General features: G+C 43.1%; 1 protein-coding gene across 5 annotated transcripts in view; it reads right to left on the bottom strand.

The window, feature by feature from the left end:
- Window positions 1–634: 634 nt before the first annotated feature.
- The window catches only part of FRMD6 (FERM domain containing 6), a 74,704-nt gene continuing 61,926 nt past the window's right edge, over window positions 635–13,412 (bottom strand). For all 5 annotated transcript variants that reach the window (XM_045069394.1, XM_045069411.1, XM_004738775.3 and 2 more), the window contains exons 11-14: window positions 11,321–11,656; window positions 9,677–9,808; window positions 5,717–5,808; window positions 635–3,600 (exon numbers count right to left, since the gene is read on the bottom strand). In XM_045069394.1, coding sequence (XP_044925329.1) covers window positions 3,316–3,600; window positions 5,717–5,808; window positions 9,677–9,808; window positions 11,321–11,656 — 845 coding nt within the window. In that variant the 3' untranslated portion in view covers window positions 635–3,315. The remainder of the gene's footprint in view (window positions 3,601–5,716; window positions 5,809–9,676; window positions 9,809–11,320; window positions 11,657–13,412) is intronic.

Genomic DNA, 13,412 nt, shown 5'->3' with positions numbered 1-13,412 from the left:
GCAAGAAAACTGGAGTAATGGGAAGTTCATGGCCATCCTTTCACAAGGCTGCCTGGGCTCTTCAGACCCCTGTCTACTGACCTTAAGTGCAGGTCCAGGCTTGAACCTTGATTCCACATGGCACTCACCTTCAGCCTGGGGACTGCCTGCTTTGAAATTTAACCCCTTACTTTTTACAACTGGAAATTCAACACTCCAAAGATGATTATTTTGTGGGCAAAACTAAGGTATTATTTTCATTTAAAAAATGAAAACCATTCTTTACTGAGTGCTTTCAGCCTCTCAGCATGGGCGTGCCCAGCAGCTGGCTGCCACGGCCTCTTGGAGCCTTGGTTCCTTCCTTTCTAACTCGGGAATAAGACTGGCACCTGCCTTATATGCGTATGAGGATTAAAGGAGTTGATCTGTGAGCTCCTAGCATGCGTGGGACGGGCACAGCGTGTGGCGGGGCTCAGCCTCTGTCCTCACGAGCATCTCCGCCATGCGGGCCATCAGGCTCGGAGCCCTACCTACCACACCGGGCCTTTAGGAAGTCCCTCCAGGTGCTCTGTTACAGGAAAGAAGAACACAAAACATTCACTTCTTAATGCCTCTTGGCTAACTTGAGAACTCTAATTAAAAAAAAAAAAGGCACTTTAAAGACAAATAAAAAGTAACTTTATTGACTGCTAATCTTACCATGAAATGCCTATAAGAAATCATTACAAAATACTGCAGTTTTCTTTTACACACTTTTGGTATCATCCTGATATGATGATCCTTTCACAGAAAGGATTATTTACAGTTTATGTAGATATAAAGCTCATTGTTGCAAATACAAATGTAGACGTAGAGAGGCCATATGTACCAAACAGGTATACCAACCAGCAATACTGTTAACAAATGCAGAATAAATTACAGCTTCATATGTTTCTTTTCCTTTTTTTTTTTATTGTTTAAAATAATTTCCAAATACAAAATGTCAGTAACCAAAATGGATTTTCATATACATATATATAATTCTGCTGCAAACAGTGGATCAAAAAGCAAAAAAGTTCCTTAGCATGTTTCATTTTTGAAAACCCACAAGACTATTCATAAACCCAATTAGAAAGAGGGTGTGCAAAACCACCAACAATGCTGGCAAAACCCTGAAGACCTGATTCTGGTTGAAGTACAGAGAAAAAAGAAAGCACTACATACTTAATTGAAGATGCTTTTGTCTTGATGTTTGCAAGAAATGCTATGAGCTAAGGAAATGCACCACATTATGATCTGGGTTCTTTTCAGTTAAACCTCCCAGGATGTGTCTCTGAGGCATCTATACGAAATGGTGGATAATTCAATGACTTACTTGTGAGTGAAGCAGTCAGTAGCTGATCCTTCTACCCTTTCGTACAGAAGACTGAGACCCTTTTGTACATTCAGATATCTGAAACTTTGGTTCTTTTAGAACTTTTGATAAACACAAAATAATTTCATGACTATAGAACTCTACAGAACTTGTGTTCCTTTCTCAGTGTTGGGTAAAACTGATCTGCCTGGGCTTGGAGGGCACACACTGCCCAGTGGGTGTGCAAGGGGCGGCACAAAGGCGGGGCTGGCCCGTGTTCTCCACACGTTCATCATACCAACTCCCACCCATGCGGAACACTGCATTTTCTGCTGTACCCGAAATCTATTTCTTTGTTACCTGAAAACTTAATCTTGTATAAAAATATGACTGTTTCTTTAGAAAATAATATGTTTTTTTTTAAGAAAACCTGGCAGATAGAAAAAATGGTATATCAAAATATGGTAAACAAATGTTGTAAAATACGAAATCATTACAAACATCTCATAGAAAGACACGTTGTGCTAAAGTTCTCTCCCGAAGTGCGAACAACATCGTTACTATACATCTAAAGGTTATTAACAGATTCACTCTCCTGGACCTGGTTTCATTCTCTATCTTAACAGCAGTGGCAGTAACTGTCTTAGAAATGGCCCTCTCTCAAACACTAACATTTTCTGTACACTTAAACTTCGAAATTAACAGACACCCTCTGCAGCTGTGGTTTTAAACCCCAATGCGTATTAGCTCCATTTGGAGAGCTTAAAAGGAAAAGGCAAGGGCGCCTGGAACTTGCCGCAACAGACTGAGTTTATTTGCCTGAAGTGGGACCCAGACATTGTCACTTTTTCTTAAAGCTCCCCAAATAATTCTATTGTGCAACCAGGGCTGAGAATCACAGCAAAAGACCCGTGAGAAAACAGTCATTCTTAACTTGACATATATTAACTGATTGTCTGTAGGTATCATTCATTCAGCAACACATTCTCCATGGTCAACAAGAAAGACCATGTACACTAAAACAGTCCTGGAAGCCAAGAAGAGTTAGTAAGCTTTAAACACATATAAACACACGCAATCTCCGGTATTTATATATGTATAACATATACGTACAGTTATGGTATTTTGGTTAAGCAGAAACTAGCATTACCATAATTGGTTCTTGATTAAAACAAAACACCAAGCACAAACATTTTCTAAGACATTTCCATAGTTTTAACAGAAACTCGTTTTGTAAACGCCACAAAATGCACACAGACATGAACACCACTGATCAGTTTTTCTGAGGAGAAACTCTGCTGGGTCCTAGAGCTTTCTGGGAGAGCAGGAAGAGGACAATGGCACCGAGCAGGCGTGAAGGGGTCACAAGGCATCAAAGCACACAGAGCCTTCTGGTTATTGCTTCATTCCCGTCTTCTGGACCTAGGCTGTGCTTCTGTTACATCCATGTCTTTGGCTTGCTAGAACTACAGGATTTTGACCACTTTGTTAGTGTTCACTTTGGGACAGCCCCGGAGAGGCGGCAATGGCTACGCACTAGACAAAGGTCTCTCCATTAAAAGGAGAGACTCTTCTCTCCTCCCTCAAACCACGTGTGTGAGGGACTGACCAAAAAAAATAAAAATTACAAGCAAACAAATAAATCTAACAACATCTTCCACATGATTTAAAAAAATGTGATGTCGTGTAATCAAACGAAGAAACAAAAACGAGGAACAAACACCACGACTCAATGTTCTGAAGGCCTGGTAACCAGTAAAGCACATTTCCTTCCAAAGGATCATGAACTTCTGGGCACTGGTCTTGGTGTACATTCTCTGTAGTTCTTTTATCTCTGTGTGATACTTAAAGTGCAGTTGTCCCAAGGCTTTTATTTCCATCGCAAGTATCATCAAGAAAGAGCTATATGTTCTGGGGTGAAGAAAATCTGGCACAATTCCATGGCTTTCCAGCCTCCAGCAAACAGCAGGCTGCCCGTGGAGCCAGCTGCGTGCCAACGTACTCTATACAACGAACTCTGGAACTTCATCATGAGTGAGATCCAGAGAAAAGTACTTGCTGGTTCTTTTGACTGGAAAAGCATCTTGGATGTTGACACACTGCTGAGCCAAGCAGCTATTGCAGTACAGGCCTTCCTCATCCAGTTCATGGCCGCACCCAAAAGTGTAGCTCTGAGCAGTGTCTTGACACAGACCTGCGATGCGCAGGAAGTCTTTCTGATAAAGTCGGATGTCATCCAGGCTCAAGCTATGTCGATCAGTGGAGGTCTTTGGTTTCCGACATATAGTCTGCAGAATAAGGGAAGGTGAGAACAACTTTAAGAGTATAGACCAAAGTGAAAGGTTAGCAATATTTTCCCTTGTAAAGAGAGAGCTGCAAAGTCTTAGAAGGTTATGGAATCTTTGTATGTTGGAAAGTGATTTCCAGTCTGAGGTTTCAGGGCCGCTGAGGCCCTGTGGGGAAAATGTCACAGCCACTAGTAACAGCAACAAACATTCACCAAGCCCTTAGGTGCAAGGCCCTGACTGTTCAGTCTTCCCATCAGCCAATGGCCTGAGGTCAGTGCCATTATTCTCCCTGTTTTACAGATGAATAATCTAAGGCAAAGGAAGTAAATCCAACAGGAACCAACTGTCTCTACATCTCAGAAGTCAAGCAATGGTCTTGAAATGGGACTGGATAGGTAAAGATAGGGCCCAATTGTTTTTTCCCACTAGAATATGACAATTCAGCATGGTAACATTTTCATGCTGAGGCCTGTTATTATTTTAATAAGAAGTGGGGAAATGATGGGGCACCTGGGTGGCTCAGTGGGTTAAGCCTCTGCCTTTGGCTCAGGTCATAATCCCAGGGTCCTGGGATCGAGCCCCACATCGGGCTCTCTGCTCTCCAGGGAGCCTGCTTCCTCCTCTCTCTCTGCCTGCCTCTCTGCCTACTTATGATCTCTGTCAGATAAATAAAGAAAAAATCTTAAAAAAAAAAAAAAAAGAAGTGGGGAAATGAACCCATTATTATTCAAGAAACACAACTTAAAGAAGTGTTTTTTTTTTTTTTTTTTTAAAACTAGAATTCTTGGATAGAAAAATAATACAAAGTACGGAGAAGGCTGGGAGGCAGGAGTCGGGTCCCAAACACTGTCAACGGTGTTCTGCCAAATACTTCATACAGCAGGCAGCAGACTTCTAGAACTCATTATCCTAACAAGTGCTACTGGCTGAAAATATAAATAGGTTAAAAAGTGGTTCAGATAATTACATGAATGGAAGATGCTTAATGGGTGATGGAAGGAAACAAGGCATCATTCCTCTCAACTCAAGAGCTGCTTGAAAATGCACAAGCCAACCTTGTCAGAATAAGTGCTCACGTTTTACTAAAGGCTAAAGTGCTGGGAAAAAGAACAGGGTATGAACCCAAAAACATTTTATTAGGAACTACCACCTCCGGGCACCCTCTGAAGATGCCAATCGGCTGTACTCAGGCAGGCCTCCTGGGGACCGCCAGGGTCTCCCACACAGAATGTGTTAGGTCCTCTCGGCAGGCACACAGGGGTGCTCCTGCCTTGTAGCTGTGAAGCCCGAGCTGGGCCCCACGGACATTTCTGTACCGTCAGACCTAACACCGGGGGCAGAACTGGGGGACGAACCCAGGCGGCGTGACCCTGGAGCTCATAATCATCATGCTACACATACTGCTTTAGAAATGACTCAAAAACATTTAATAAGACAGCAGGTGCGCATTAAGGCTACTTAAATGAGACAGATGGAGAAAAGGGAAGAGAGAACCATACACAGAAGACAAAAAAAAAAAAAAAGAATTTAAAAAAAGACGGAGACAGTCCGAGAGAGAGAGGCATAAAGAGGAGAGCAAGAGAATGCTCAGGAAGAAGATGTGAGAATCAGTTATAGAATAAACCCGGATACTGCAACCAGGAGTTTCAGAGTGCTTTATCTTCTGATATGTTAACAGTGTAGCCAGTGACCACAGGGTATCAAACAGCCTCACTCAGCATACTTTGAAAATCCAATCTGGATGGAAAAATCAGGGTGTGGAAACACTTCTGCCACAACACTCCTCACGAGAAAATCCTTCTCCCAGTTGTTGAGGTCAATAAATACACACACACACACACATATACACACACAGTTAACCAGAAGTCTATAGAGGCTTCCCAGCTATAAGTGTGAAACAAAGTACCTAATTTATCTGAATGAAAATCAACTCAAAGATGAATGGAACAAGCAAATAAAATGGACATAGCTTTCAACAAAACTGGAATATCCCTATTAAGAATCATTTCCTGAAAGTTTTTAATTTTTGCCCATTTATATTAATAGAACAGTGAGTTCTATTTCAAGTTTTCTATAACTTCAGTACCCAATTTAAATTTTCCAATTCCTTCTGTACCTGCGGAAGAGAATCAGTGCTCTGGCCGCGAAGCTTGACGACGGTTTCTGAGGAGCTGGAGGTGGAAGAACCGATTTCTTTCACAATCAACCCTAAAGTAAAACACAGGGAAAAAAATAGTAAAACCAATGAAGACTTCTTATTAGTCATACCTCTTGCCACATATCTGACATATACGACCATCAAGATCAAAAGGTCAAATATTGGCTGTGACTGAATAATCTGTTACTCTTCCGTGGTGTGCGACCAGGATGGAACACATTCTGTCTCTTGTCTTACAGCAAACAGGGAGGAGAAGGTTAGAGGACAGGGAGGAGTTTAGAGCCCTTTCTTTCTTCTTCTTCTTCTTCTTTTTTTTTTTTTAAGTAATTTATTTATATATTTGACAGAGAGAGACACAGGGAGAGAGGGAACACAAGCAGAGGGAGTGCAAAAGGGAGAAGCAAGCAGGGAGCCTGATGTGGGGCTCGATGTCAGGACCCTGAGATCATGACCTGAGCTGAAGGCAGAGGCTTAACAACTAAGCCACCCAGGCACCACTAGAGCCTGAATTTTCTAAACAACAACTTCTAATTAAGGTATTTATGAAGTCAGTGGCAAAAAGAAAGACCGTAGGTGAAAAAGCAGTTTATTGCCTAAAGTTCCCTCATGTTCCATAGAGCACGAAGTCTGAACTTAACCCCAGGTGAACCACGACATGGCCTTCTATGTTTGCTTCCCCTTAGATGTGCGGCAGTTTTGTGGGGGCTCTGACCACATGGATCTGGGATGGAACTCGGGCCAGATGAGTCATTACTGTGATTACTGTGTCTGCTGGCCAGTGACATGGCCTCCCTGTGTCGTAGTCTCCTCCTATAAAGGGCTGAAAGCAGCATTTAACCCACAGAGTTTAACAATAACTGAAGAGCAAATGCATGGAAAGGGCAAAGGGTTGGACCTGCCTGCGGGACACACTCAACTCACAGGACCTTCTTGGGCTGATAGGGGCCCTGTGGCACTTGCTTCCTGCAGCAAATCCAACTGGCAGGGGCCACAAATGGGAGGTCATCCTGAACACTTGGTTCTGGATCTCTGAGAGCAATAGGGCTCCTAATCTTCTAATATTTGGAAGCAGAAATTCAAAGCTGAAACTTCCCTCTGTGGCTGTGGTATGTGAGTGAAACGTCAGAAATTAATGTTTCAGAAGATAAAGCTGCTAACAAGAACTGGAGATGGGAGTGAAGATGATCACTGACATTTTTCTTGCAGATCAATGAAGCAAGTCAGTCAAACCCCAGGTCCTCAAAGGTGAATGATTTCTTAGGTAAAGTACGTTTCCACCTTATAAAAAAAGAACCTTGAGTAATGTGATTTTTATTTAGCTACTGTTAATTACCTCAGAAATGGCCTTTTGTGTTCTATCTTTTAATTCTTTAGAAATGACTCATAAGTGACTAGTATAGGCCTTGCATATATTAAGTGTTTGATAATTAGTTCAACTGAAACACGAAAGGAAGACATTCTTGGTTTACATGTAGACAGAAACTCTCAGGTAGATACTTACATCTTGAGGGTGATACAGACTGCTTTGTAGGGGGTCTTTCTCTAGAATATCCTTATATTTTAAAAAGCTTCAACTTTTAAAAAAATTTTTACTTATTCATTTGAGAGACAGCCAGAGAGAGCACAAGCGGAGACAGAGGCAGAAGCACACTCCTTGATAAGCCGGGCACCCGAAGTTGGGCTTGGTCCCAGGACCTGGGGATCATGACCTGAGCCAAAGGCAGACCATCTGAGCCACCCAGGCACCCCAAAGCTTTAAACTTTTAATAAATCCTCACAGAAAGATGTAGACTGGTGCACTAGGACCTGGAATGGATCCTTCTGGATTTCCTGGTAAATGTGCTCTTGGCCCTTATGCCTGTAAATAATCTGCTTCTAAACCCAGACTCTGCGGTAGATAAATCAGCATCAAGTCTGGGGCTCAGAACACTAAACTGACATTGCCCAGACTTCCACCACTACTCAATGTGAGCTCCACATTTTAAAAACAACGTTTAAATGCTCAAATTGTAGAGAATTTGGAAAAGTAGGATGACCCAAGAAATAAAATAAGATCCTCTGTAACCCCATCATCCAGAGAAAAGGCTATTTTTATGTATTTTTTCATATATATACACACATTTTTATAATTTGAGATCTTGCTGTTAAAACAATTTGTGTTGTTTTTCTTGCCTTTCTCATATGATTAAATATCCTTTGAAAATCTCATTAGTTAATAGTTGTACAATATTCCACCATATGGACAGAATAAACTTTTCACTGTTACCTGTTGAGGTTTTCTCCTTTTCTTTACTATTATAAATAATATTTCGAGAAGTGCTTTCATATATAAACCTTTTTAAACAACTATCTAATCTATACTTTATTTCTATTTAAAATTACAAAACCTGGGTGCCTGGGTGGCTTAGTCAGTTAAGCATCTGCCTTCGGCTCAGGTCATGAACCCGGAGTCCTGGGATCGAGTCCCACATCAGGCTCCCTGCTCCACGGGGAACCTGCTTCTCCCTCTGCCTCTAGATCTCTCTGTGTCTCTCATGAATAAATAAATAAAATCTTGAAAAAAATACAATAATTATAAAACATCATAAAAGTTAAATTTAGAAATATATAAATAAAAAGCATAACACTGTTTCCCTCCCACCGCCTCTTCCCACCGACACTTTGGTGTCTATTGGTTAGAGAGTTTTCTTTCCACACACACACACACATGCACAAACCGAGAGCATGCACCTATAATATGCATACAATTTTAAGTTTATATTTAATGTATATTAAAATGTATTTATAAGGAAAAATGTCTATTTAATAAAGCAAATGGGCAAAAAAGCCAAAAAGGGTCAAGTGTGGCACAAGAAGTCTAATTACAGGACTAGGGCAAGCAGCCTGATGATTCTGTGTTGTTTCGGCAGAGGGATTCTCTGTAACCGCTGTCAGGCCTTATCCTGGCAGAACATCAGGGGGCCACGGTTCTGCTAGGTCAGCAGGTAAAATTCTGCAATAAAGGAGCCTCATGCTCTTTTGATTAAATGCCAGGATGAGGGGGCCCTGCATGCTGGCCTTGTTCATCTCTGATTCCCAGCACCTGTTGCAGCAGGGAGACCCACTATCAGGGACCATGGGTCTTGACCGAGCAATCACAGGTCATCCCTGTTGTCAACAGGGTATCTCACTCAAAGCTTGACACGGCTGAGCCATAAGCCCCCACGCTGTGTCCCCACTGCTGATTCCGAACGTGTGGTTTTGTATGGATCGGAAACCAAGGCATGAAATGTGACAAGAGCCATTAGGGTAGACTGATGCTTAAAAACAAAACCCACAGTGCTGGTGTCTTTTTAGGGTAACATCTTTTACTTCATAGAAATAGTTTTTATATAAACCTAGATTAGGGTTCCAGTGAATGTGTGTTCTCTAACAGAATTAATTGAATACGGAATTTAGTAAGTGTCTTTTTATGTCTACCTTTTTTGACACTTTTTCCTCCAGACTCCTACAGCCAGGATGATCTAGAGTGGGGGAAAACAAAACAAACCCAGAGACCTGTTTCTAGAAACCCTGTTTCTAGGTGCAAGCATTTGTCCCCCTCATGGACAGGGTTTCCCATCTGTAGAAAGGTTTCTGAGGCCCCTTCTAGAAGTATTACAGGAGCCTCTGATTATCATTTAAAACAACAAAACAAATCAACAACAAGAGGAAACTGTACTTCGCCCAGAGCTTGGGGTGGAGGGTGCTTCTTCCCCTTCCTTTCCCATTCTCCCTGGGAAGATCCTCAAGCCGGCAGTCTGTGGTGCTGATCTGGAAACTTCTGATTCCAGTCCAGTCGGACCTAGAGCCCCACCCCAAACCTCCTGTTTTCTGAGACCCCTGCTTCTCAGCCTGGGACGGTGCACTCCTGAAGAAGAACTTCCCGTAAGAGCTCACCAGAGTGTCCATTCAGCTTCCGCGACAGGAGCATGTCCTCGGTGATATAGATGCACATGTCTGGGCTGACTTCCAGGGACTCTTCATTCATCCGCTCCAGGTCCCGGGGGTCGTCGACCAGCATCTCTATCTCTGACACAGAAGAAGGAAAAGGCATTTGGGGATACGAAGGGAAATGGACACCAGAATGCACAGCCATACTGTGAAGGAGGCTATGTGATTCCCTGTATTTTAAAATAGATTTGCTGATGAGAATCTACACTAGGAAATTCAAGGGGCAATTCTCAGCTAGATGTATTCTCTTTTTTCACAAGATTGGTGTGTTATCGACATGTCTTCTCGTGCCACGATTTGTCAATTTTTCTTTACTCTTTAAGAAAGCAGGAAAGAGAAAGGGGTGCCTGCGGGGCTCAGTCGGTTAACTGACTCTTGATTTCTGCTCAGGTCATGATCTCGGGGCTGTGAGATCGAGCCTGCGTCAAGCTCCTCACTCAGCACAGAGTCTGCTTGTCGCTCTCCCTCTGCCCCACCCTTTATACATGCTCAGGCCCGCACACTCTAAAATAAATCATAAATAAACTCTTAAAAATAAAAAAAGAAGGAAAGAGCTCTACCACCTTGCTGAGATGACAGAGGGAAAACTAAGACTGATGGGCTGTCTGCCTGAGGCCAGAGCATAAAGAGTTGTTCACGAGGGGCGCCATTTCCCATAGCTGCCTACTCGCAAGGCATTGAAGGGACTTCATTTGAGATCCACATGAATTCTACAGTAACCACACCAAGCAAATGTGCTGCAGTTTTCCTTAATGAAGTCAGTATCTTTTTCCCAAACGTGAATGTTACAGCACTTGAGGCAGAAAAATAAAAAAAGAGAAACATACAAGGGCGCCTGAGTGGCTCAGTTGGTTAAGCATCTGCCTTTCACTCAGGTCATAATCCTAGGTCCTGGGATCGAGCCCTACATGAGGCTTCCTGCTCTGAGGGGAGCCTGTTTCTCCCTCTGTCTCTCACGAATAAGTAAAATCTTAAAAACAAAACAAAACAAAAGAAAGAAAGAAAGATGCACACATAGGCTACGTTTGTCTGATACATGCTGGAGGTCTGGTTTTCTCTCCTTAACACAGAGTTAAGCAGCCAGGCGCTAACTTTCTATTATAGTCCCAGAATTCCAGTTGCATAGGAGGAATTTAAGTAATACTTACTAAATAACCAATGGCCTGGACTCAAATCTTTTTTTTCTGCAAAAAGTTGAAGACATTTCTGTCACCACTGTTGCATCTACTCTGCTGTCGGAATCAATGTCTATTTAATCTGGGAATCAGAAACGCAGACCTGAGCACTGCAGGCTGACTTCTGCTCTACTTCATAGAAACCACTAGGACTCAGAAGCCACTAGCACCCCAGCCTGTGGCCACAACGGATCACCCCCAGAGGGATGCTTTCTTTACCACACAAGCAAGTCCACCGAATCACGGGGCAGGGAGGGGGCATTAAGAACCCTCTTCTCTACCAGTACTTCCAAGTGGCGCTCACACAGCATGTCTCCAGAACTGGTAGTTGAAAACAATACTAGGCAGGAGGAAGGAGGGGGCCAGTGCTGGCGGGGCAGCACTGCGAGTGGGGAGAGCCCCGGGGAGCCCTTACCGTCATCCTGTGAGTCCTCCTCCAGCCGGTCCTTGCCGCTGCTCTCCACTCCGGAGGTGTGCGAGCTGCCGTGGCTGGTCATGGAGCTGCAGGTTTTCAGCTTGCGGTGGATGGCGCTGCCGGAGTAGCTGTCCTCCGGCCCCGCGTCTCGGGGCTTGGTGTCCGCCTCGATGCCCGAGGTGTGGGAACTGCTGTGGCTGGCGGTGGAGTGGCGGGACAGGCGTTTGTGCCGGACGCTGCCCGCGCTGCTCCCGCTGGCCCGGGACCGCTTCTCCAGCTGGTCCACGTCGAGGTCCAGGCTGTCGCTAATGTAAGACTCCCGGTACTGCTTCTTCTCTGCGGGGGGAGGAGCACAGCGCGTCATTACAGGCACCAAGACAGAAGGAATGGCCGGCTGGCTTACATGAGGCTAAGAACCAGGGTGCCTGCGTACCCAGAATGGAGGGGTTGGAGGCTGCTGGGGTTTGTGACAGGAGCACAACTTAAGAAGACTGCAAATGAACAGAAACCAGGACAATAGACCTGAAGTAGTATTCACACCACTCCAAGAATTTTAAGGCTTTAAAACTGGAAAAGTGCTCTTCCGAAGAGAGTCGCCAGGCCACCTCTGCTCCTCAAACCACTATGGGTCCACAGTGACATGGGTTCAGTAAGTGCGAATAAATACTCAGAAGTGTTTGGAGCCGTGGGACATCGCCACGAGAGCCACTATTGTGATTTTGTATTATGCAGAAGTATCAGTTCCACAACGGATTAGACATTTTAAGATAATTTCAGAAGCACTGCTATAGAAGACTGTTTAAGAAATATAATTATACTAATTGCCATTGATTTTATTTATTCAGTTTGGCCCATTATTAGTTTAGTTCTGACTGCTGAATATAATTTAAAATAAAACTACTCTTCTGCAAATTTCTTCCAAAGAGTTCTAAAATTTAGTTTCTCATTAATGAAGACTCCTTTTCTCTATTTTGGGTGAACTAGTGAGACTTTATTATCTATTTGGAAAATACAGAAATCGCTACTGGTTTGGAGATTTATACCGGGGTGACCTCTGACTGATAAAACTGTTCTTTCACAGGTCAGTGCCATTCTTTAACACAAAGACGTATTAGAAAGTCCCTTTTGTCAAATGCTTAACTAACCATTACATTAAAGCACCAAATCACAACTGAGTTGCAGGTATACATTTATACCCTTGTGTTACACGTCAGAATTTTAAAACACGGAAGTATATCAGATTCTTTGTCTTCTTAATGCAGATGAGAAATAACACATTAGAACAATGTTAAAGATGGCAAATGCACATGAGGAAGGTTAAATTGGTATTATTTCAGAAATTGGTAACTTGTAGACTAACTGGGTTCTCAGGGGACCTACTAATGGATTTAATTGTCTTGTTTCTTGGTAAGTGAAAACACTTGTACTCCTGACGTCTAAATTCAACTATGAAGTATAATCACCATGGGCTCCCCAGAGAGGAAGGAGCATCAGCAGAAAGAGAAGATGTTCTTTCCAGGAAGCAAAGTGCAAAAATGCTTGCAGAAGGTTACGTGTACATTTTTGCGCTCCGGCCATTCATATCAATTCTAAGGAGTCCAGCTACACCACAACAGTGAGTACGTGTAGCCATACAGGAGGCAGACTGGGACTGGAGACCAGAGCCCAACACACCCATACATCTGAGACAAGTCTCACGTGCATCATCTACAACCCATCTTCTAGAGCTAGACCGGGTTCCAAAGATTCCTATTTCCTGAAGGCAACCGCGTTTGAGAGGAAGATGGAGAGCTAAAGGGGTATACAAAATTCTCATACAATTTCTGTTCGCAGTAGTTTCAAAATCATAGCCACGGGGCACTGGGAAGGTGGAAAGCAAAGAGAAAATAGCTTTCTAAAAACTTCTTTAGGGTGCTGGAGTTCTAAGACAATTGGGAACTATGGTTCTAATAACTTAAAAGCTTTTCTACCTTTTTACAAATAGCCCTTTTACTCTCGACACTTCCCAGCACGTTCAGAGTCAATCACAGTTACTCTATATTCATTAGGATAGCAGAAGATAAGCTCTTGTCAACCTGTCCTCTACCTCATA

Source organism: Mustela putorius, unplaced genomic scaffold (genome assembly GCF_011764305.1).
Source record: "Mustela putorius furo isolate JIRA1106 unplaced genomic scaffold, ASM1176430v1.1 tig00000129_pilon_pilon_pilon, whole genome shotgun sequence".
NCBI classification, from domain to species: domain Eukaryota; kingdom Metazoa; phylum Chordata; class Mammalia; order Carnivora; family Mustelidae; genus Mustela; species Mustela putorius.
The sequence above is the reverse complement of the archived record's forward strand: the minus strand, read 5'-3'. Positions and strand labels throughout refer to the sequence as shown.